Source organism: Myxine glutinosa, chromosome 5, assembly GCF_964187855.1.
Source record: "Myxine glutinosa chromosome 5, kmMyxGlut1.1, whole genome shotgun sequence".
NCBI lineage: Eukaryota > Metazoa > Chordata > Myxini > Myxiniformes > Myxinidae > Myxine > Myxine glutinosa.
In genome coordinates this window covers 190,277,637-190,302,497 of record NC_136265.1, presented here as the reverse complement: position 1 = coordinate 190,302,497, position 24,861 = coordinate 190,277,637, and the positions used below count along the sequence as shown (strand labels likewise).

Sequence of the window (24,861 nt, the reverse complement as noted above, 5' to 3'; positions counted from 1 at the left end):
TATGTCAATGAAAGATAGTCTGTTGGGAGCCGTTGGTGAGGTATGTGAATGGACAAAAGGACCACCGAGGCACTCGGAAACATGGTGGTGGGATGATGCAGTTGGAAAGAAGATTGATGAGAAGAGGAAGAAGTTCAAGGAGTGGCAGTAGGCGAAGGGTATGGGGGCAGAAAAGGCAGAGCATGAAAGTTATAAGGCAGCCAAGAAGGCTGCAAAGAAAGAGGTAGCAAAGGCGCAGGAGGCATGTATGAAAATGTTCGGAGAACGCTTGGATTTGGAAGAGGGTCAGAGAGCGGTATTCAGGATTGCAAAGCAGATAGCAAAAGAGAGGTGTGATGTGATGGGGTTGAGTTGCTTGAAGGATGAAGTGGGAGAAATCGTTGTGGACCCAGATGGAATTAAAGGAAGATGGAAGAGATATATGGAAAAACTGTTGAATGCAGAGAATGAATGGGATGGCAACATAGAGAGTAACCCGGTTTTAGGACCAGCAGAGAAGATAACCGAGAAGGAAGTTGAGGAAGCGATAAAAGCAATGAAGAGTAGAGAAGCGGGAGGGCCGACGGGAGTTGTGGGAGATATGTTGAAGGCAGCGGGAAATTGGGGGTGTGAAGAGAATGACAGAGATCTGCAATCTGGTGGTGAAAGAAGGCCGCATTCGAGTGGATTGGGAACTGAGTACCCTCTGTAGTAAGAATCAGAGTTACAACATTGACTCAGATCATGAGTTTAATATCATTCAATCCCGAACAATACCCGAAAAGAGAACCAACGAACATCATATCAATAAACAGCATACATCTGAACTAGTAATGAGTTTACAGATGAGCACAAGCAAGCAAGCCGTAACAAAGCGGCAGTACGTACCATCTAGTTATGCACCAGCATAGCATACAGTTAATGTCTCAGGTATGATCATAGCGCTGAATGACCGAGTTCTTATAACGGCCGCATAGCGGGCAAAAGATGCATGACACCTGGGTTCAGACGTTAGACAGAATTTCATGACATTCTCCCCGGCGTTAAATCTACACTACCCCTAGGGGTGAAAGCAAGCGGAATAGCAGTATAGGAACTCAGGTAGCAGAAGAGTACATAGAGCAGCAAGTCATCTCAGTCCCAGCCATAGCGATTGGGGCGTCGAATGTCTCTGCCGGCGGGTGTCCGGTAAGCGTCGGGAGTTCGGTAAGCGTCGGGAGTTCGGTAAGCGTCGGGTGCTTCAACCGCGAGGTATGCGGGAGTTCGGTAAGCGTCGGGTGCTTCAACCACGAGATGAAATTCCCCCACGTCGGAATAACCGCCTATCTCGGGAGGCGGCGGTGGCGGCGGCTCAGGGCCGACCGGACTGGTAGTGTGTGGGAGCGGAGCCGACGGTGAATCTCCCATCAGCGGGTCCCCCTGGCTGAACTCCGGCTGAACGGTATCCCCGCACGGAGCAAGATGACGCACTGAGACTGCAGACCTGCGTCCATTAGGCAGCAGCACTCAAGCGTGCTCGGGATTAGGCTTGGAGAATGCGAACCTTGTCGACAAGCGGGTCATATTTAGTTTGACGAACAGCGCGTTTGAGGAAAGCCGGTCCGGGCTCAGCTAGCCAGCCCGGCAAAGGTCGAACATCTCCAGAACGGCGCGAGTAACGAAACAGACGGTCGTGAGGAGTTTGATTAGTAGCTGTGCATAATAAAGTCCTGATCGAGTTTAACGCCCCGTGCACCATCCAGGTCCATCGGTCCAGTCCTAGTCTGCGAGACCGAAGGCCCAGAGTAATGGCCTTCCATATAATGCCATTAAATCTTTCCACCTGACCGTTCGCCTGTGGCCTGTACGGGGTAGTATGGCTTGAAGCTATATTGCGCTGGAGCAAAAAGGTACTCACATCCTGGGACAGAAACACAGCACCTCGATCGTTGTGTACGTAAGCCGGATTCCCGAACATGGAGAACAAAATCTGCAGACACCGGATAACCGTCGCAGCGGACATATCATGGCACGGGAAAGCAAAAGGGAATCTGGAGAACTCGTCAACTAACGTGAGGAGATAGCGAGAGCTAGCCGTGGCCAGTATGCTAGGACTAGCAGGAAGACACGAAGCCGGTAGAGGCCCTTTAAAATCCATTGCCAATCTCTCCCAAGGCCAGGTAGCCTGAATCAGTGTACCCATAGGCAGTTTGTAGAAACGAGGTTTGAGTTCTGCACAAATGGAACAAGTGCGACACAGCCGTCGAATGTCCACAACAGAGGAGGGCAAATTGTGACTGTGCATATAATGAGCGAAACGCGTAACTCCAGGATGGCACAACGTTTCATGAAGAACATGCAGATCCTCAAAGGAGGTGAGACGCGCACACACCGAAGGCTGTGATCAGGCGTCGGCGGCAAGATAATCCCGCCCTGGGCCATACATAATAGTGAAGGAAAAATCGGCTAGCTCTGTCCGCCGGCGAGTGATCTTTTCGTTCTTAATGCGTTGGGCATGGCGCGTATCGTACATGAAAGTGACGCTTTGCTGATCAGTAATGACCTCAAAAGATTTGCCAAGCAGATAGGGTCTCCAATGCCTAATAGACTCAATGATGGTGTACGCTTCCTTCTCGACAGACGAATGACGTTTCTCCACGGAGGAGAGAGTCCTTGAAAAGAAGGCTGCAGGTCGCCCCCCTTGAGAGAGTGTGGCAGCTATCGCGTGGTCGGACGCATCGCTCTCCAAAACAAAGGGTAGACTGTCATCGATAGACGACACAGCGGCGCCAGCTATGTCGGACTTCAGGCCATGGAAAGCGATCTTGGCGGCATGACCCATAGGGAACACTGCAATCTACAAGCGGGCGGAGCTTTTCAGAAAAATTTTGAACCCACTTTGAGTAGTGTGCAAATAGGCCAAGAGCACGCTTCAACGAAGCGCGATCATGCAGTGGGGCCATGTCGAGCAAAGGTCGCAGCCGCTCCTTGTCTGGAGTGATAGAGCCCTGGGTAACGGTGTACCCCAGGAGATCTATCATGTGGGCAGAATAGCGACATTTAGCCTCGTTCAGAGTTAGCCGATACGTGCGCGCAACCTGGAGGAAACGCCGCAAATTAGCATCATGGTGGGCCTGATCATACCCACAAACTGTTAGATTGTCCAGATAAACAAAGACATCGGTTAAGTGTTCCTTAGCGATTATGTCATCGATGGCCATTTGAAAGCATGACACCCCGTTTGTGACCCCAAAAGGTAATCGAGTGAACTGGTACAACCTCTGTCCGGATTCAAACCCGGTGTAGATGTGATCGGCCTCTGCGATTGGGATCTGATGATATGTGCTGCGGAGATCTAATGTGCTGTAGATCAAGTACTGGGCCACCTGTCGAACCAGGGAATCCAATCCCGGGAGTGGGTAGGCGTCCAGTTGTGTAAACCGATTAATCGCCTGCGAGTAGTCGATTACCATGCATTTGCGATGATTTTCTGTCTGGACTACCAGAACTTGAACCCTCCAAGGCGATCGACTAGGTTCGATTATACCCTCCTTCAGAAGTCGGCTAGTTTCCTCCGTTATAAATTGCGTGTCAGCCCGCGAGTATCGTCGTGATTTAACGGCAACCGGGGTGCAGTCAGGAGTCAAATTTGGAAACAGTGTCAGGGGTTCAATTTCCATCCCGGCCAGAGCACACATAGAGAGAGTATTGTTACCTCCAAATTCCATTTCCAAGCGTCCATGTCGATGGAGAAAATCGTGACCTAGTAGCACTTCTGCACATAATGTTGGTAAAACCATTAAATGCACATCCGGAAACATTCGGCCATTGATCACTAGCTTCAGCCGGCATTCGCCTTTGGTACGCAGCCAAAGAGCTTGGGAAGCCATGAAAATCCTGCGTGATGTCCCGAGAATCGGCCATCCATGCTTCTGGATGAGCCGCAAGTCAACATAGCTATCAGTAGAGCCCGTGTCGATCAAGGCGTTGACCATCTGCCCCTCAACCATGACTGGAATAACAGCGTTGGTTAACCCGGGTGGACCTGTAGTTGTTGAAACATCCAGAGGTGGCGATCGAGCCACGCGCGTAGGTCCGACGCCAGCTAATGTCGAGCGTGGCGTAGTTTGCGAAATTCGTGGCGTACCCCCGGCAGATTGGGTCGTGGCAGCTGCGGCGGTCACGCTCGGGCCCGAAGCCTCGAGAGTGTCCGTTGTCCCTGATTCCAGTGGAGGTTCAGCATCCGCTCGCTCCACAGCGGGAGCCCTCTCCGGTCGTTCACCGGTTAGCCCCGCAGTGACGTACGGACGATCGTATGCCTCAGATTGTCTCCTTGCCTCGTCGTAAACGAGCGCATTCTTATGAGCAGTCTCAAAAGTTAAATCGGCCATCTCTTGCAATCTATGTTATATCATCGGGGAGTATACACCGGAAACAAAAGCATCTCTCATTAAATCATCACAGACCTGTTCGTGGGATCGAGGTTCACCTGTACAGTCCTTCGCTAATCGGCGAAGATCCTGAACGAAGTGATCGATGGATTCCGAAAGGTCCTGCCGTCGTGAGGAGAGCAAATACCGGGTGTAGACCGCACTTCGAGTCTTGATGTAGATTCGGCGAAGTCCCGCTTCGGCAGTATCGTACGTGACGCATTGAGAGATGTAGTGATAAACAGAATGTGAGACGCAAGAATTAAGCACGGCGAGCTTTGTCTCATCCGTGAGATCGGCTTGGGCTCCCAGGTAACTCGTCAGCAGTCTTAGCCAGTGTTGCAGCTGGGCCGCCGAGTCTGGGGCTTGTGGATCCGCTCCGAAGATCGGAACAAGGATCAGCTTATGAGTCATCGTTGTCGATAAAGACAAGAGACGAATGATATTAATTGTTGTAAGAATCAGAGTTACAACATTGGCTCAGATCATGAGTTTAATATCATTCGATCCCTAACAATACCTGAAAAGAGAACCAATAGTCAGGTTCACTATGTCAATAAATTATATTTCGTTCAAAATCATGGTAGCTTAGCAAACCTATACATTTTTGGAAAGGTTATAGCATAAGGAAACTAAAAATCAATGTTTACATTTGGAGAGATACCTGTATGGTGGCCATTTTGGATTTTCAAAATGGCCACTGTAAAATACATATTTTGTTCTATTTCTGCCTCTAATTACCCTAAAAACTTTAAAATATATACTAAACCTATATTTTCAGGGACAAGGAATCCAATGAAAGTATCAAATTAGTGCTATGGGGAATGGTAAGACACGAATCAAAGGTTTTGAATTGCAAAATACTGTCTTTATATTCGCGATAAGTTGCATAATCAAATACATGTTATCATTTTGTACAGGCAGTTAATAACATCAAAATGTGTCACAATAATTCATATCACCAAACATACACAGGCAGTCAGCAAAATCATATATACACATGCAGTCAGTATAACTTCACATCTACACAGGCAGTCAATGACAAAATATACACAGGCAGTCAATGGCATCAAACATACACGATTACAGAATATGCCATTTAGAGTTCGTCATCACTGTCCTGTGCGTCGTATCCGACAATATAGTCCGCATCGTTTTCACAGTCCGTTCCACACAAGCAAAGGTCGGTCAAATTGATTGGCAAATCGAATTGGTCGAATGGTCGATCGAATCGAATTCGATGAATCGAATCGAATCGATCGAATTGGTCGAATGGTCGAATGGTCGATCGAAGCGATTGGTCGAATGGTCGAATTGGTCGAATGGAATTGGTCGATTGGTCGAATTGGTCGAATTGGTCGAATCGAATTGGTCGGAATTGGCAAATGTAAACATTGATTTTCAGATTTTCCATGTAATAACGTTTCCAAAAATGTATAGGTTTGCTAATCTACCATGATTTTGAACGAACAAACATAGTGAACCTGACTACAACGAACATCATATCAATAAACAGCATACATCTGAACTAGTAATGAGTTTACAGATGAGCACAAGCAAGCAAGCCGTAACAAAGCGGCAGTACGTACTGTCGTGAAAATCAAGTGCAGACACGACTTTACCTCTGGGTAGGCTTTAATATCATTTAGATCGATAATATCTCCTGTAACAATACATGCAACAATAGGCATTAAATCAGAGCATTTCAAGCACAGCAATGGTAGCTTCGATATAACAATGGTTCGCGCAGCGCAGCCTTTGGGGGCGTACATACCATTCAACTACTGGATAATGTCACAGTGAGTCCCGCCGGAGTGTCCGCACGCCCCGAGTGTCCCGGGTCTTATAGACGGCCCCCCTTTTCGTGGCGAGCATCCCTGGGTTCACCTTGGTATAATTTCACTACATTCTCCCCGTCGTTAAAACTATACTACCGCTCGGCAGTTTGCAAGCAAGCATCAGCAATAAACCAAAGGGTTACGTCAATCCACGTCAGTCGGTCCACCTGTAGCGGTCGGGGCGGCGAACCTCCCGGCCCGTTCGTGTTCGGAAACTACCGGGCACGGCGTCCCCTAGCCCGGAGTCCCCCGCGTCGGAATAGCCGCCGGAGGTTGGAGTCGGAGGGGGCGCCCCCGCGCCTTCGGGCACGGGGGCGGGGGACGACGGGAGTAACAGCGGTAGTTCCATAGGGGAAGCTTCGATAGAGTCCATAGACTCGTAGACGGGTTCGTCGGTATCCCTGTCGTCGTCCCCACAAGGGGCGAGATGGCGTACGGAGACAGTAGACTCGCGGCCATCCGCCGTTAACACGCGGGCATGCTCGGGATTAGCCTGGAGGACCTGCACCTTGTCAACAAGGGGGTCGTACTTGCTAGTGCGAACCGCTCGTTTGAGATAGGCGGGCCCCGGTTCAGCGAGCCAGCTGGGTAAAGACTGGATACTGCCGGAGCTTCTAGGGTGGTGGAACAGTCGTTCGTGAGGAGTCTGGTTGGTGGCAGTACATAGGAGAGCCCGGATCGAGTTTAGAGCGGCAGGCAGCGACCACGCCCATTTATCGAGGCCTCGGCCGAGGGTCCGGAGGCTTAGCATGACGGCCCGCCATATAATCCCATTAAAGCGTTCGATCTGTCCATTAGCTTGGGGCCGGTACGGGGTGGTGTAGCTCGAAGCGACGTTATGTTGGAGCAAGTAGCCCCTCACTTCCTGGGACAGGAACACCGCACCCCGATCGGTATGCACGTAGGCCGGATACCCGAACATAGAAAACAAATTCTGCAGGCACCGAATAACCGTGGCAGCCGACATATCCCCGCACGTGTAAGCAAAGGGGAATCGGGAATACTCATCGACGATAGTGAGCAGATAGCGAGAGTTGCTCGACATTGGCAGCGGCCCTTTGAAGTCCATCGCCAAGCGCTCCCACGGTCTAGTAGCCCTAACGAGTGTCCCCAGAGGGGGGCTATAAAAACACGGTTTGAGTTCCGCACAGATCGCGCAGTCACGGCAGATGCGGCGGATGTCCTCCATCGAGTACGGCAGATTGCCCGCGCGCACAAAGTGCGCGAAGCGCGTTACCCCGGGATGACACATAGTGCTGTGCAAAGTGCGCAGCCCCTCCAAAGATACGATCCCCGCGCAAGTGGCCGGCCTCGATAAGGCATCAGCGACCAGGTTATCCTTCCCCGGGCGGTATTTGATGGTGTAGCAGAAGTCGGCGAGTTCAATACGCCAACGGGTGATTTTCTCATTCTTAATGCGCTGAGCATGTAAGGTGTCGTACATAAACGCAACACTCTGTTGGTCCGTGATGATTTGGAAACTCCGCCCAAGCAGGTACGAACGCCATCGCCGAATTGATTCGACGATCGCGTACGCTTCCTTTTCGACAGACGAATGCCTCCGCTCGGCGGAGGTGAGAGTCCGCGAGAAGAAAGCCACAGGGCGGCCTCCTTGGGAGAGAGTCGCCGCTATCGCATGATCCGAGGCATCACTCTCCAAAACGAAAGAGGCACTCTCGTCAATCGTTGCGACAGCGGCGCCAGCAATGTCGACTTTAAGGCCCTCGAAGGCCGCCAGGGCGGCCGGGCCCAAGGGGAAAGTGTCGCAGGCCACGAGGGGGCGGAGCTTAGCGGAGAAATTTTGCACCCACTTTGAGTAGTGGGCGAACAGCCCCAGGGCGCGTTTCAGCGAAGCCCGATCGCTAGGCGGAGCCATATCGAGCAAAGGGCGCAGACGCTCCTTATCCGGAGAGACGGAGCCATGGGTCACGGTGTACCCCAAAAGGTCTACCGTGCGTAGAGAGTATTGACACTTCGCCGCATTCATGGTTAAGCGATATTTCCGCGCGACCTCGAGGAAGCGTTTTAGATTAGCGTCGTGATGCGCCTGGTCATGCCCACAAACCGTAAGATTGTCCAGATAGACAAAGACATCGGTCAAATGCTCCTTTGCAACGAGGTCATCCATAGCTCTCTGAAAACAAGCGACGCCGTTCGTTACCCCAAAGGGAAGTCTCGTGAACTGGTACAACCGCTGACCCGATTCAAAGGCTGTAAAGACGCGATCAGCCCTAGAGATGGGGACTTGATGATACGCACTACGTAGATCGAGTGTGCTATAAACGGAATACAGGGCCACCTGGCGTACTAGGGCGTCCATCCCCGGTAATGGGTAGGCATCCAGTTGTGTAAATCGATTAATCGTTTGCGAATAGTCGATTACCATTCGCCTGCGGTGGGCCTCACTCCACACCACTAAGACTTGAGCCCGCCACGGTGACCTACTGTGTTCTATGATACCGTCCTTCAAGAGCAGGGCCGTTTCTTCCGCAATGAATTGCGCGTCCGCGCGAGAGTAGCGCCGCGATTTGATGGCTACAGGGGTACAATCAGTGGTCAGGTTGGGAAACAGTGAGAGTGGCTCCATGTCCATTTGAGCGAGGGCACACACAGCGAACGTGTCCGGCCCTCCGAAGTCTATTTCCAAACGACCATGCCGCTTAAGGAAATCAAGTCCTAACAGAACGTCAGCGCATAAGGCCGGTAATACCATGAGATACACGTCCGGGAACGTGCGTCCATTTATCACAAGTTTCAATCGACACGCCCCTTTAGTGCTCAACCGAAGTCCCTGAGAAGCCATAAAGATCCGACGGGTTGTCCCGAGAACCGGCCACCCATGTTGATGCACGAGTCGCTGATCAATAAAACTATCCGTGGATCCCGTATCAATCAGAGCTTGCGCAAAAACGCCCGCGACTGTGAGCGGAATGAAGGCCTGCGCTAGGCCGGCAGACCCGGCAGGTATAGTTCCGCCCGGGCGAGAAGATCGCGCCTCGCGGGTGGATCCCACGCCGGCAGCAATCCTTCGGGCCTCAGCAGGAGCATTGAAGTCAGTTGGCTCATCGGTAGTTCCATTTGCCAGAGTGGGTGTGGGGTGGTCATGAGAGCAGCCGCCAGATGGCGCTCGAGCCACGGGAGAAAGATCTCTGCCATCTGCAGAGTCATATGCCAAAGCATGTAATTCGCAAAAGCTTCCATGAGATGGCGCTCGAGCCACGTGAGAAAGATTTCTGCCATCTGCAGATTGACATGCCAGAGGGGGAGCATGTAATTCGCAAAAGCTGTCATCAGATGGCGCTCGAGTCACGTGCTGCGTTTGCCGCACTTCGCGAGGCATTTCCAAAGTAGGAGCATGTCGCTTGTTTGAAGTAGGCGTTTGAAAGCCAGTCAAGGTTGGATGCTCTGTGACCGGTCGCGTTCGCGCCATTTGTTTCGGCGGCCCGACGTATCTCACCAAGGTCGGGCAAGAAGCCAGGGGCCCGCGAGGAGGAGAGCGGCTCATCAAAGCTGTGCAAGGCGCCCCGTCCGGTGCGCGATCCGTTGGCTCAGCGATGAGCCCATTCAAGGTCGCTCGGGAATGCATGCCCCGAGCGGCCTTTCTGCAGACTTTTGCAAAATGGCCTTTAGTAGAGCAGAGGTGACATGTCGCCTCTTGAGCCGGGCATTCAGAGCGAGGATGCTGCCGATTGCCACAAAAATAACATTTTGCATACCGGGCAGTCCGTGGCCTGGCAGCGGCGGCTGCAGTGAGGCAGGATGCGGAGTCCGCTTCCGGAGCACCCAGGGGCTCGGCCATCGTGGGGGTCTGGTCCTCCTCCGTATCCTCGGCGGTGGCCCTCTCGGGTCGCGCGAGTTGCGAGGTCCCCGCCACGACTCGTGGGTGATCATATGCGGTCAATTGTACTCGAGCATCTGTATATACGCGTGCCAGCCGTAGTGCTTCTGTAAATGTCAGCTCCGCGACCTCCAGGAGACGGAGCCGCAGGACTCCAGAACTAATTCCGGATATGAATGCATCTCGGAGCAAATCGTCCTGCACTTGCTCGTGAGTCCGAACGTCCTGCACGCAATCTGCCAATAAGGAGCGCAGCTCCTGGGCAAAGCGATCGATCGATTCAGACGGTTGTTGCCGTCGCTGAGAGAGTTGATGCCGGCCGTGCACAGCGCTCCGTTTCTTTACGTAGAGGCGCGTCAGCTCGGCCAGGGCCGTATCATACGTCTCAAATCGAGAAATGGTCTTATAAACAGTGTGATGGACCTTGGACTGTAACACGGTCAGCTGCATCGCAGCGGTTGGCTCTGTCTCGTGAGCAGCGAAGTAATTCTGCAGCGTGTTGAGCCAGTGAGCAAACTCCGATGCAGATCCTTCAGCTTGAGGGTCGGCACCGAGAATCGGAACCACGATCATCTTGTGGTCTGCCATTCGGCGAACTAAATGATATTAAATGTCGTGAAAATCAAGTGCAGACACGACTTTACCTCTGGGTAGGCTTTAATATCATTTAGATCGATAATATCTCCTGTAACAATACATGCAACAATAGGCATTAAATCAGAGCATTTCAAGCACAGCAATGGTAACTTCGATATAACAATGGTTCGCGCAGCGCAGCCTTTGGGGGCGTACATACCATTCAACTACTGGATAATGTCACAGTGAGTCCCGCCGGAGTGTCCGCACGCCCCGAGTGTCCCGGGTCTTATAGACGGCCCCCCTTTTCGTGGCGAGCATCCCTGGGTTCACCTTGGTATAATTTCACTACACGTACCATCTAGTTATGCACCAGCACAGCATACAGTTAATGTCTCAGGTATGATCATAGCGCTGAATGACCGAGTTCTTATAACGGCCGCATAGTGGGCAAAAGATGCATGACACCTTTGTTCAGATGTTAGACAGAATTTCATGACACCCTCGTCCCTCGAAACAAGGGGAAAGGTGACCCTCTGGACTGTGGCTCGTATCGAGTGATAAAGTTATTGGAGCATGGAATGAAGGTATTGGAAAGGGTGTTGGAGAGGAGGATAAGGAAGAAAGTGAAGATGGACAAAATGGAGTTTGGATTTATGCCAGGAAGAGGAACCACAGACGCGCTTTTTATTGTGAGGCAGTTGCAGGAGAAGTACATGGAGAAGAGGAAGAAGTTGTTTCTTGGGTTTGTTGATCTGGAGAAAGCATTCGATCGGGTTCCACGTGAAGTAGTGACATGGGCATTGAGGAAGTTAGGAGTGGAGGAATGGTTGATCAGAGTAGTGATGGCAATGTACAAAAGAGCGTGCACTGCTGCAAGGATGAAGGACGGGAACAGTGGTGAGTTTGAGGTGAAGGTGGGAGTGCATCAGGGGTCGGTACTAAGTCCAGTACTATTTGTAGCTGTGATGGAGGTGCTGGCTCGGAACGTAAAGGAGGGTTTACCGTGGGAGTTGTTACATGTTGATGATCTGGTGTTGATTGCAGAAAGTATGGATGGACTGAAGGAGTAGATGAACAAGTGGAAGGAATGTATGGAGACAAAAGGTCTGAAAGTGAATATCGGAAAAACGAAGGTGATGGCAAGTGGTAAAGCATGTGGTGAGGTGGAAAGAACTGGGAAGTGGCCGTGTGCTGTGTGCAGGAAGGGTGTCGGAGTGAATTCCATTCAATGTACAATGTGCGCTGAGTGGGTTCATCAAAAATGTAGTGGTTTGAGAGGGTCATTAACCAGCGTGGCAGCTACATTCAAGTGGAAGTATGCACAGAGGGAGCTGCAGATGGAGGAAATGTTGAGTTGGATCTTGGAGACGGCGTGAAGCTGGAAGGTGTGAAAACATTTTTTTACCTAGGAGACATGCTGAATGGAGAAAGTGGATCAGACTCGGCAACGGTTGCTGGAGTGAGATGTGCATGGAAGAAGTTTCGGGAACTGAGTGGCGTGCTGACGAGGAGGGGAGTGTCGTTGAAGCTGAAGGGAAAGGTGTATGCTGCATGTGTGAGAAGTGTTATGATTTATGGGAGCGAGACATGGGTAATGAACGTAGAGGAGCAACGAAGTCTGGAAAGGGTGGAAATGCGAATGGTTCGGTGGATGTGTGGAGTATCGTTGAGAGAGAGGAAGACAAATGATGAATTGCGAAAGATGATGGGAATAGAGCCTGTGATGGATGCTGTGAAGAGAAACAGTTTGAGATGGTTTGGTCATGTGTTGAGGAAGGATGAAAGTGACTGGTTGAGAACAGTGATGGAAATGAATGTAGAAGGAAGTAGAGGACGGGGAAGACCGAGAAAGACTTGGATAAAGATGGTCGAAGAAGAAATGCTTGCAAGGGGGTTAACAAGGGGAGATGCAGAAAATAGGACAAAATGGAGAAGATTGTCATGGGGACCGCAAGGCTCACCCCCGCTCTTACAGGGAAAATGGCCCTAAAATGCCTGGTGTTGTTGTTGTTGTTGTTGTTGTAGTAGTCGATCGTGCCGACGTCCGAATCGTTTGAATATGTGATCTGCCATCGATTTGTTGATAATCTGCTTTGTATTCAAGTTTAACCATCCTGGTTTTAACCATCCTGACGCCGCTTATTGTAATGAATGATGGAGAGCCTTTGGCCAATATCAGGCTTTATTAAACTTGAATCAAAGCAGGATCTATGAAAACACATACAAATACAACAAGAGTATATTATAGCTAATAGGTTACAAATATTAAGTGAGGTAATACAATCAATCCATCTCACAAAGATCTCTCTCTCTCTCTTTCTTGGCTTTTACCAACATGAATCATTGTCTGACTTTGGCTCACAGCAGGCCAAGTCTCGCATGAGCGTTCGTGCGACTGGATTTGAAATAGCCTCGAGCCCCTAGCGGGCAACGCCAACAGTCGTCTTCTACTTCACAATCACCACAGGATTTGATGTGAAGGATGATGTGATTTGATGTGAAGGATGTCAAGATTTATTTATCTCATTGTTATTATGACAGAATACTTCTTTTTGATTCACAACTTAATGTATCTGTAATGTGTAATGTGTAATCTGTAATGTGTAATCTGTAATGTGTAATCTGTAATGTGTAATCTGTAATGTGTATCCTTCCTTTAAAAAAAGTGTAAAATAAAAATAAATGGTATTGGCTAAATAAAATTAAAATGCCTGCTTCTTTATGTTGTCCTTGTGTTGTGCATATTATTTTGATAATAAATATTTCTGTTTTATTCTATGAAACCTTCCATGTTATTGAAAGTAAGTTACATGATACATGATAATATATGATGCAACATTGTTGTAATATGCACATTATTTATTTAAAAATACGTTACAGCAAATTACGTTGGTTGTTAGTGTACAAAATAATACAATGAATGTATAATTATGTATGCAATATATAAAATTTGAATAGAACTCGCATTTCAATATAAATATAATATTTATATATATATATAAATATATATTTCAATATAATACGCCATTGTTTGTTCCTTATGTCATTTGTAATGACTGTGCAAATTCACATAAGAATGACTGATTTAACACATGTGACACATCATGAGATTATATTATGAAGGGTCTGAAGTGTCTGAAGGACAATAACTAACTTGTGGCATGAATGAGCTTCTTACACTACACTACACTACAATACACTACATTACACTACACTACACACTACACCTCTATTCTATTGGCAGTTTAGGCTATTGATTGCACTCTTCTTGTTTCAATTGGTCCAGCAGCACGTTTTTGCAGACAGGTCTCTGGAGATGTCAAAAATCTTTTGTGACCAATAAACACCAATCAATAGTGAGGGACACCTTCACAGAATCAATTAATTACATGATCATGATCAGTGATGGGTCCGTTAATCATGACGATACATCCTGCCGACTTACTCACTACATAACATACATGCTTTATGTTCCTTTTGTTGCGTATATTTGATTAATAAATATTTCTGCTCTATTCTTTGAAACCTTCCAGCTTATTTAAAGTAAAAACATGATGCATGTTTTGTTGTAATATGTACATTATTAATTAAAAAATACGTTACAACAAATAATGTTAGTGTTCGTGTGGTGTACCAATGTACCAATATAATTATGGTATGTATTGGATGCAATATAAAGATTGAATACAACTTGCATTTCAATATAAATATAATCAGCAATGCTGGAGCTGTATTAAATTATATCATTTTGTGTGCTCAATAAATAGGCACTACAATTACAATTACAATACATTGTGTGAATTACAAATGTACACATGCTGTCCTTTCAACGTCATAATGTAAATATTATTTTTCCTTCCATGTAATATGTAACATGTAACATGTAACATGTAACTCTAACTGACTGTGTGTACATGTACGTGTACGTGTACCTGTACACGGTCCTTTGCTCCTTTGTTCCTTATGTCATTTGTAATGACTGTGCACATTGACCTAATAATTAATGAATGATTTTACAGATGTCACACATCATCATGAAATGTTTGAAAGAGAAAACTTGGAGGTGGCGCCATGCATCCAGGCACCAGCATGATTTCGCTTACCCGATTGCGGCACGTCAAGTGTCAAAATTCTACACATATGATAGCCCAGGTAGGTGAAGTGAAGTGAGGTGAAGTGAAGTGTTCTACTTACACTACATAATTATACACTTACTTTTCCTTTTGTATTTTAAACGGGATTACAATTAACAGTGCCATATTACTTGGCATGTCAACATTATATAGTAAGTAATAAATAATGCATTATTTGACGTCGTCGTCACGCCATTTATCATTGCAATTGCAAAGCAAACGGTTTTTCTTTTTTTTTTGCAACATTCAAGGAAATCATTAATTATTATGCATTTTTGAAAGCTACTTTTATTAGTAATGAAGTTTTAATGTTCACAAATTAACACCCCATCTATGATTCTATATCGATCCATCCAAATAATATATAATATAATATTATGTGGATCAACTAACTAACTAACTAAGTAATTATATTTTTCCAATGTTTATGACTTGCAGCTTCTTCACATCAAGGTTGGCACACCAACAAGAATGCCGACATCTACAGTCGGCAAAATTAGAAAAGTGGAGATGTTATTCATGCATCTAATACTCCTCAGGTGTGTATCATTTGTTTGTGTATGTATGGTGTTTAACAAATATGTAGTGAGTGTGTTGTATATTTGACAGAATGTTTAAATAAATGGTCTTGTAACCTATTGTATTGTATTGTATTGCTTGCACCTTGCCATGTCTGTCATCTTTAGGAAATGAAAAATTCATTGATTGATTGATTGATTTGACATCGTTTCATGTGAAAAGTATGTGCTGTGCTGTGCTGTGCTGTGCTGTGCTGTGCACATTGGCAGCAATTTTCTGTAGCTCAAGCCGTCGTAAAGCCGACTATACATTCGCATTTCCATTGTTGTTGCAGAGAAATCCGTGACGGCTCACTGTTTTACATCAAAAGTAAAACGCCCAAGGACAGCAATGCTTTTCCGAAAGCAAACCCAACGTTGGATCGGGACATTTGTCCTGGTAAATGAACCGGTTCACTTTGACTCTGAATTGTACGGCATTCCATTGGTTGAAATGGATTGTCCATTTCTCCCCATCACGCCTGATTGCCGAGGCATAAAAATTGTAAATTATTCTCCGGCTCGTGTCGTGGATGTCAAAATGAGTTCGTTGTCCTCAGTTGTGGATGACATTATCCTGGGTCATGAAAGCATCGAGCTCGGATGTGGCAATGCAGCGTGTGATGGCGTACATTCCAACACAAAAAGTTGCTTTTCGCTGGATGGAGGAATGACGACTGCTATGTCTGTCTTTAGTAGCAGGATATCGTCTCGGCAGTTAAGCATCTCTGCCGTGAAGTATTTATCGCGAGATCTGGGGACTTACTTTTTGCACCCAGCATACCTCACGGTAAGACTTTATTTACAACAACGTTCAACAACATTGGCCCTTCAGAATTAATTTTTTCTTCTTTTAATAAAAACTGCTTGGTTGATTGGTTGTTGGAAATGTTCTTGTAACTACATAAGGCCGTTTTTATCTCGGTGAAGCAAATGATTTACTGTCAGTGTCAGTGTAATATTGTAATTGTAATTGTAATGAGGGGCCACCAACATGTGCAGTAAGTAATGCAATGTAATGTAATACTTGTGTAAGTAAACTCACTAAAGTTTAACACTACACTACACTACACTACACAACTACTGTGATATTATGGTCCTTGATAAAGAACGACAATGAAAGTAGTGATCGTTGCAACACGCAACATGCATGTCAAACAAATCGTGTTCTCCTTTTGCAGACTGGAGAATATGTGTCCGTCTGGGATGAAGTCGACCTTCGCAGTCATGTACGTTTAGTCCTACATCACTATGCAAGTGCTGCCATCAAATGGATAATTGCTGGATGGAGCAAACCTTCAAAAAGTAGTGAACAGATGGTCGCTGTTTCCAGAGTTTTCCATTTGTCCCGAGTCAAGCCAGAGCGTCGATTGGCCGATGCGCCGATAATGCTTCCACCAAGAAATGCCTTGCCAAATCCTCAAGTTAGCGGAGTTGATGACACAGATGACCTTTGTGAAAGTCAACAAGACATCGGGGAAGCAATATATGTTGCGCCACCTCCTGTTGTTGCACTAGGTGACGAAGACAATTTTGAGCAATCACATATCACCTTGATTTTTTTTTTCCCAAGGCCAACCACGACAACGAGGTACGTGCACATCCATGACCCATGCATGACAACAGAGCAACCCATTTTTTGCTGTGAATGTGAATAAACACACAATGTAATGTGACCTGACGTGTCGTGTCACACACAACACAACACAACCCCTTTTTCAAGAAAGAAAGAAAGAAAGAAAGAAAGAGCAGCTTGGTAAATTTTGTTTTTGTTCATTTAACTTGAATTACACGATTGTCACTATAAGTAAGTGTAGTTTAGTTTAATTTAGTTTAGTTTAGTTTAGTTAGTGTGCCACAAATTGTTTCCCACAACATGAAACGTTAACATTGTTGAATAGCACATACATACATACATACATACATACATATATACATACATACATACATACATACATACATACATAATAGTCCCTCATTGAAGCAAGCATGAGAGAAAATTTGAAGTATTTTGTGCATTTATTTTGCAAGTCCTTGGACTTGTATCTTATTTATCCCTGCCCCACTTTACCGGAGAATGGGAAAACATAATGGCGGCAAATGTGACATTATTACATAATTTCTTCCATGTTTATCCCAAGTAAGTTATCACATCATTCCAGGATTTGTCAAACACAACAACGTCATACGTCATACGTCATACAAAACTTTTGTATACTTCTTTAAAAACTGCTACTACAAACAACCCATTATTACGATGCAACTGGTATATTTTAGTTGTGGTTATATTTTAAAATGTCCCCAAGTTACAATGTCTGTGTCCCCGTTTTTTTTTTTTGCAAATGCATGGGCAACATCTGAAGTTGAGGTTGACGTCCAAGTGGGTCGAGTGGAGCAAGCGTGTGGATCATTGAAGACATGACATGACATGACATGACTGTGTGAATAAAAAAAGGAAATTTCTGGTTTTTCTTTGCTGCTGAAAAGAATGTCAATGGAAAGACGTTTTCTTTATTGCAATTTGTTATTTTTTTTTCTTAAAAAATATAAACATTTTGTTGCATATATGTATTCATGCATACGTACATGGTGTTTGTTTGTTGTTGTTTTTTTGTTTAATAAACAACAAGTTTTGTTCATTTGGAGTTTGCTTGTCTATGGACATTGAAATATATATGTATATTTTAAACATTTCTTTAATCACAATAATATTATTTTTAGACATAAGTGAAGAGTGCGCAAATGACATGACATTTCTAGCTGAGCAGAAGCAGAAGCAGAAGCAGAAGCAGATGCTTGTGGTGTCGTTAAAGAACGTATCCTTGATTGAATTGAAGGGGATAAAAAAAAGGGCCTCATAATTTAATTTCTGTTTGCATCACTAACGTATAGTTTACTCACACATCATTTTATTGCATGCATGATTTGGCTTTAATGATGAAACAAAGGTAGCCATCCATATCCATGCCATTACCATGCAGATTCAAGTGATTGAGTTGAGTGTGAGTTACTACTATCATTCATTGTTGAAATGAATGTTTTTGAGATTACAAGTTTTTAAAAAAGAAATGTTTTTCAGTGACACATACATACATACATACATACATACATACATACATACATACATGATGGAAGCATAGCGATTTTTCTGATCCCGCACAAAAAACAGCACTTCATGCCATAATTAATGTATAATCATGAAGGGACCAACACACAATACCACACCACACAACACAGGCAAAGGCATTTTATTCTTTATTGCATCACACGCTACATACATAAATATATACCCATCCAAAGTTCGTTCCTTTCTTGTTTCCTTTTTTCCTTTCATTTTTCCTTTTTTCCCTTTCTTTTTTCCCTTTTCCCCCCTTTTTCCTTTTTTTGTTTCTTTTTTTGTATTTTTTCCTTTTTTTCTCTGTTTATTTCTTTTTTTCTCTCTTTTTTCACCGTGTACCTTCCCGTTGCCGGAGCCATGTGTTACCATGTGTTAACGCCCCACACCTTCCCTTCCCGACACGATATTTAAAAAGAAGAAATGGACGCAAAGCGGACGCAAATCGGACGCAAAGTGGACCAAAATGGCCGCGACATGGACGCAAAGTGTGAAAGGAAGTGTTGTGTTGTGTTGTTTACCCTGTGTGTCTGTCTGTCCCCTGTTGTTGTGTCGTGTCGTGTCATGTCGAAGTCGTGCCCAATGTTCGGCGCTTTGGGCCCACGCAACATGCCACCGTGGGCACACGATTTTACCTGTGGGAAGTTGATGTGTCTTTTTTGTCACATCGGGGGCCTGTCGCCCCCATTACTACTCTCCCCAGGAGTTATTTCAGGCCCTTTTTTGGACCTCCAAACACAGATATTTTTCCATTGGTAATTTTGTGTTTGCTTCTGGATTTGAAATAGCCTCGAGCCCCTAGCGAGCAACGCCAACATTTCGTCTTCTTCTTCACAATCACCACAGGATTTGATGTGAAGGAATTTGTGGATAAAAAAGAGCTATCAGTACAAGATGTAGAACTGTTATGTAATGTAGAGTTCGGAGCTGTATCTGATCATATTGGGGTTAGTGTGACATCCATTATGAGAGAGTCTGAGATTGTTTCGGTTATTGTCAGTCACATGGGTTTAGAACCGTTGGGAAAGACTAGGAGTGAAGCAGTGGAACTAGCCTGGATAAAAGAAAGACAGCTCAGATTAAAGTTAGAAGACAAAGAAAAGCAAAGAGAGTTTGAAGAAAAGCAAAGCGAGTTTGAAAGAGAAAAAGAAGGAAAGGAAAGAGAGTTTGAGTTTATAAAATTATAACTGTAAATTCACTTGGAACGACAGACCAGACCTGTTACCGACGGTTTGGGTTGGAGTTCAGATTTTGACGTGGCTAAGAACATGAGGCTTGTTCCCAATGAGGATGAGGAAGTGGAGATATTTTTCCTGTTTTTTGAGACGATAGCCAGACATCTTCATTGGCCAGTACGATACGGGACCCTGCTACTACAAAGTGTGTTTGTAGGGAGAGCACAGGAAGTGTATTCATCCCTGTCAGAGGAACAGTCTGAAGACTATGAGACGGTGAAAAGGGCTGTGTTGTCAGCCTATGAGCAAGTTACGGAAGCCTACATACAGAAATTCTGAACCTTAAAAAGACAGGCTCGGCAGACTTTTGTTGAATTTGCGAGGGAGAAGGAAATGATTTTTGATCGGTGGTATCGTTCTCTGCAAGTGTATAGCAACTATGTTAATTTAAGGGAGGTTATATTGATGGAAGAACTTAAGAACAGTATCCCCTGGGACATTAGGACACACCTTACTGATCATAAGGTTGGTGAGTTGAAAAGAGCTGCAGTTAGTGCAGATGATTATGAGCTTACCCGCAAGAAAAGCATTGGTCTTCCTGGTTATGGTACAACATGGTATAACAAGGCAGTTAGTGAGGACCGGTCGGAGGAGGAGTGGAAAGACCAAAAGGGTCTGTCGGTGCAGACGTCTCCGGGTAGATAGTTTGATTGGTCGAATTAGGCATTACGCAGGAGAAAAGCCCTAACATGTTATTACTGTAACCAGAGGTGACTTATGAAGTCTAATTGTTGGAGATTGCAAAGGGAGGAGAAGCAGGGAGACTCCGCCAGACCTATCACATTGGTTAAAACCAAAGTGGACAGCTTCAATGATCGTGCTCTGTCAGTTAAGGCTGGAGATAATGTTGACCTCACGAGCCCTGCACTGGACAGTTATAAAACCTTTGTGTCAAAGGGCCAAGTGTCCTGGGACGGGCCAGCTAAGTCCATAGTTATTCTGAGGGATACTGGGGCAGCCCAGTCGTTGATGCTGTCTAATATCCTACCATTGACTTTGAGTAGTTTGGTGAAAGCGAGTGCATTATCAAAGGCATTGCAGGTAATTATGTCCCGGTCCCCTTATATAGGGTGAAGTTGAAGTCTGATTTGGTCACAGGACCAGTGACGGTAGGGATAGTCCCCACTCTCCCCAAAGACTCATAGAAAGCGTTAGTTTACTATTGGGAAATTATTTGGCTGGGAATTGGGTTTGTGTTTCCCCAGTGGTTTCAATACATCCTATAGTTAAGCAAAAAACTGAGGATTTGCCAGAGGAGTTCCCCTGTATTTTCTCTGCTTGTGTAGTGAAGAGATCACAGACACCGAAAGTGAAGCAGACTGACATAGAGTTGGAAAATGTATCAAATTCTGATGTGTGGTTTGCGGAGACATTTTTCATTGATTTAAATAGTGATGATGAGATAGGGAATGAGGTTTCTTGGATACCCGTATTGAATTGTTCTTCACTAGTAAAGGGATCAGCAGGCAGATCCTGTACCAAGAGACCTAAGACAAATGGCTGTGTCTGAGTTGGAAGCTAATGAGGTCCCGGAATGTTACAATGTGAAATCGTTGAGGATTTACCTCCCAGCACACCCCCAGGGATGATTATTTGACCAAATTCAGACAGTTACAGGTGAATTTATTAAAGGGAGGGGAAACATGTACATGGGAAAGCTGCCGTGTAAGCAAGTAATGGCCCAGCTTCTCAATTAAGACACAGCAGGCCAGGGTTTATATACAGTCATGTGAAAAAGTAAGTACACCCCATGTAAAGTTTTGACTTTTTCAACATATTTCAACATACAGCTATTTGATCTTCATTTCAACAATATTGATAGATAAAGGTGATATAATATAACAAATATCATGAAACATTTACATTTTGTAGTCCATTTTGTAGGCCATAATTTAAATAAATTGTCGATGATCGTGCCTGCGCACGAAACATAAATGCAAATTTCTCATGTGGAAAAAGTAAGTACACCCCTACATTTATCACTACTTCAAATACCTAAAATTAGAATCAGGTGCACCAGCTCAGGTGCAAATGATTAGAACATCGTTAGAGAGGATCTTGGAGGAACCTGTCTTATTTAAACCTCAGACATTTAGTTTGGTTTGCTCTTTGTTGTTGAAGTGTGCGGCGTCACCATGCCTAGATCAAAAGAGCTCTCTGAGGCCTTCAGAAAGAAGGTTATAGATGCCTACGAGTCTGGGATGGGATTTAAAAAGATCTCCAAGCAATTTGAAATCAATCATTCGACTGTCCGGAAGATCATTGACAAGTGGAGAAGATTCTAAACAACTGCCAACTTGTTCAGGTCAGGCCGCCCCAGCAAGTTCAGCCCGAGAGCAGACCGCAAGATGCTGAAAGAAGTCTCTAAGAACCCCAGAATGTCATCACGGGACCTACAAGTAGCTCTTGCCGCGGTTGATGTCAAAGTGCGCGAGTCTACCATTAGAAAGAGGCTGCACAAATTTTATCTACATGGGAGGTGTGCCAGGAGGAAACCGTTGCTGTCCAGAAAGAGCATCATGGCAAGACTAACGTTTGCCAATGAACACCTCGGCAAAGACCAGCACCTCTGGAACAATGTGCTCTGGACAGATGAGTCAAAGGTAGATAGAGCTATTTGGCCACAGTACCAGAAGACATGTTTGGCGAAAACCAAAGACAGCATTTGACCACAAGTACCTGATACCAACTGTAAAGCATGGTGGTGGAAATATTCTGGTTTGTGGCAGCTTTGCTGCATCAGGGCCTGGGCAGCTCACCATCATATAATCCACTATGAATTCTTCAATGTACCAGAGGGTGCTTGAGGATAATGTGAGGCCATCTGTCGGAAAGTTGAAGCTCAACCGAAGGTGGACCTTGCAACATGACAATGATCCTAAACATGCCAGTAAATCCACCAAGGAATGATTGAAAAGAAAGAAATGGAGGGTTCTGAATGGCCAAGTCAAAGCCCGGATTTAAATCCCATCGAGATGTTGTGGGGGGATTTGAAACGAGCTGTGCATGCAAGAGACCCCTCAAACATCGCACAGCTGAAAGAATTCTGCATGGAGGAGTGGGCAAAAATTTCTCCCAGTTGATGTCAGAGACTGGTAGACAGTTATAAGAAACGCCTATTTGAGGTTGTTTCTGCCAAAGGGGGAAATACCACCTATTGGAGCCAAGGGTGTACTTACTTTTTCCACATGCGAAATTTGCATTTATGTTTATTTAAATTATACAATGGACTACAAAATGTAAATGTTTCATGATATTTGTTATATTATATCACCTTTATCTCTTAATGTTGTTGAAATGAAGATCAAATAGCTGTATGTTGAAATTTGTTGAAAAAGTCAAAACTTTACATGGGGTGTATTTACTTTTTCACGTGACTGTACTGTGCAGAAAATAATGAAAGGATACTTTGAAGGTAAGAGGGAAGGCATAACAATTGGGGGCTGTTTAGAAAGGGAAAAGCTATCTTCTCGTCCACGCAGCTTTGCTCAAGGTCGGAGCCTTGCGTAACTTCAACAACAGGCTATGTTATTACAGGCAAGGGGTCGGTGCTGCCCAGCTTTGTTCATTTCCCAGAATGCTCAAGGGCTGCCTGGTAACAAAGCCAAATGTATGAAATTCCCGACAAAATCTGATATGTTAATGAGAAAGTGGAGACACACCTGTGCTCCAACCAGTGAGAATTGGTCTGTTGTGCACCAAGTAGTGGTACCACCCATTTATTATCCTGAAATTTTACAGCTGGCGCATGAAATTCCTATGGCAGGACATGTGGGAATCAGGAAAATTCAGGTTAGGATCATGGCGCAATTTTATTGGCCGAAATTGCATCAGGACATCGTGGCGCACTGTTAGACCTGTCATACCTGTCAAATGATAGGGAAGCCACAGCCATCGATTAAACCAGCTCCCCTTATAACCATGCCTGTTTCTAATGAGCCAGGGTGCACATCATTTGCTTCACATGATGTTTATGTTGGGAATGCTCGACCAATTAAGCAACACCCATATTGTCTAAATCCTGACAAGTTAGCTAAGGTTCACGAAGAGGTACTATATATGCGAGAGCATGACATCCTCAAACCCAGTCAGAGCAGCAGGAGTTCGCCCATTGTACTCATACCCAAACCCGATGGTTCCACAAGATTATATATGGACTATCGGGAGGTGAATGCGGTAACCCGCAGTCCCGCACCGATTTGGATCCCATCCTGGGAATGGAAGATTGCATAGACATGGTAGGTAAGGCTGCTTATGTTAGCAAAATAGCCTTGCTTAAAGGTTATGTGATGCACATGTGTATTAGCCCTGCTGCCTGTAAATGTCACAACGAGATGTGGCTGTTTGTTTACTGCACTGCATTATGCTGTGCTGAGACTAACAATTGTGTACCTGCCTTTGTAAAAGAAAACTTTGCTTGGGGTAAAATTTTCTTCTTTTAGAGGGGTGGGGCGGGGGGGGGGGGGAGGGAGGGGGTGTTACGGTCTGTGACTTCTTCTTCACCACTCACCCTCATCTTCCCCCCCCCCCCTTCCCCCTCCACCTCACCCCTGGGTTTGACTCGTTATGGTTGCGACCTCTTTTCCTCGCTGATGCTTCTTCTTCCTCCCCCTCCCCCACTGAGTTTGACTTATGTGGTTCAGCCCATGAGTGATTGGGTATGGGGCAGGAGAGAGACAGGAAGCTGATGCAGATGATGAGGGTGTGGCTGTTTTGAGGAGTGCTTTGGACTTTTGACTCAGAAAGCTGCAATGAGGGGATTTCCCAGGTAAGAGACTTCGTCGGCGAAGAAAAGACCGTAGTGAACACACATTCATGTTAAACGATTGGCCTTTAACACCTCCCCTTGCAGACATCAGTACAAACACACAAACAGACATTGTTTTTTACGTGGTAGATTGTTGCATGTCATCAGCTGTTCTACGTTGTATATCATGGAATGTTTAATCATATTAATGTAGCCCTCCGGTGGTCTCAGTTACCTGGTTTGAATCCAGGGAGTCGTCTCAATTTGACGATGAGGTCAACTGTCTTTGAAGACCTTTTTCCCCCTGCTGGATCTCCCATCCAAATTTCGTGCTGCTCTGCAGATTGGGGACACCAAATCGGTTTATAGAGAGACAGAGGGAATCACGAGAGAGAAATACCATGCGGTGTCTGGCGAGACACCACTGCAGG

The 24,861-nt window shown here is 45.6% G+C and overlaps 2 protein-coding genes across 2 annotated transcripts in view; both read left to right on the top strand.

The window, feature by feature from the left end:
* Window positions 1–17,966, top strand: part of LOC137426592 (uncharacterized) — a 39,276-nt gene extending 21,310 nt beyond the window's left edge. Inside the window, exons 2-5 of the mRNA XM_078779278.1 lie at window positions 14,663–14,795; window positions 15,215–15,315; window positions 15,630–16,123; window positions 16,515–17,966. Of these exons, the coding sequence (XP_078635404.1) occupies window positions 15,686–16,123; window positions 16,515–16,991 (915 nt within the window). The 5' untranslated portion in view covers window positions 14,663–14,795; window positions 15,215–15,315; window positions 15,630–15,685 and the 3' untranslated portion in view covers window positions 16,992–17,966. The remainder of the gene's footprint in view (window positions 1–14,662; window positions 14,796–15,214; window positions 15,316–15,629; window positions 16,124–16,514) is intronic.
* Window positions 1–24,861, top strand: part of LOC137428308 (uncharacterized) — a 55,057-nt gene that overhangs the window by 29,144 nt on the left and 1,052 nt on the right. The gene's annotated exons all lie outside the window — the stretch shown is intronic.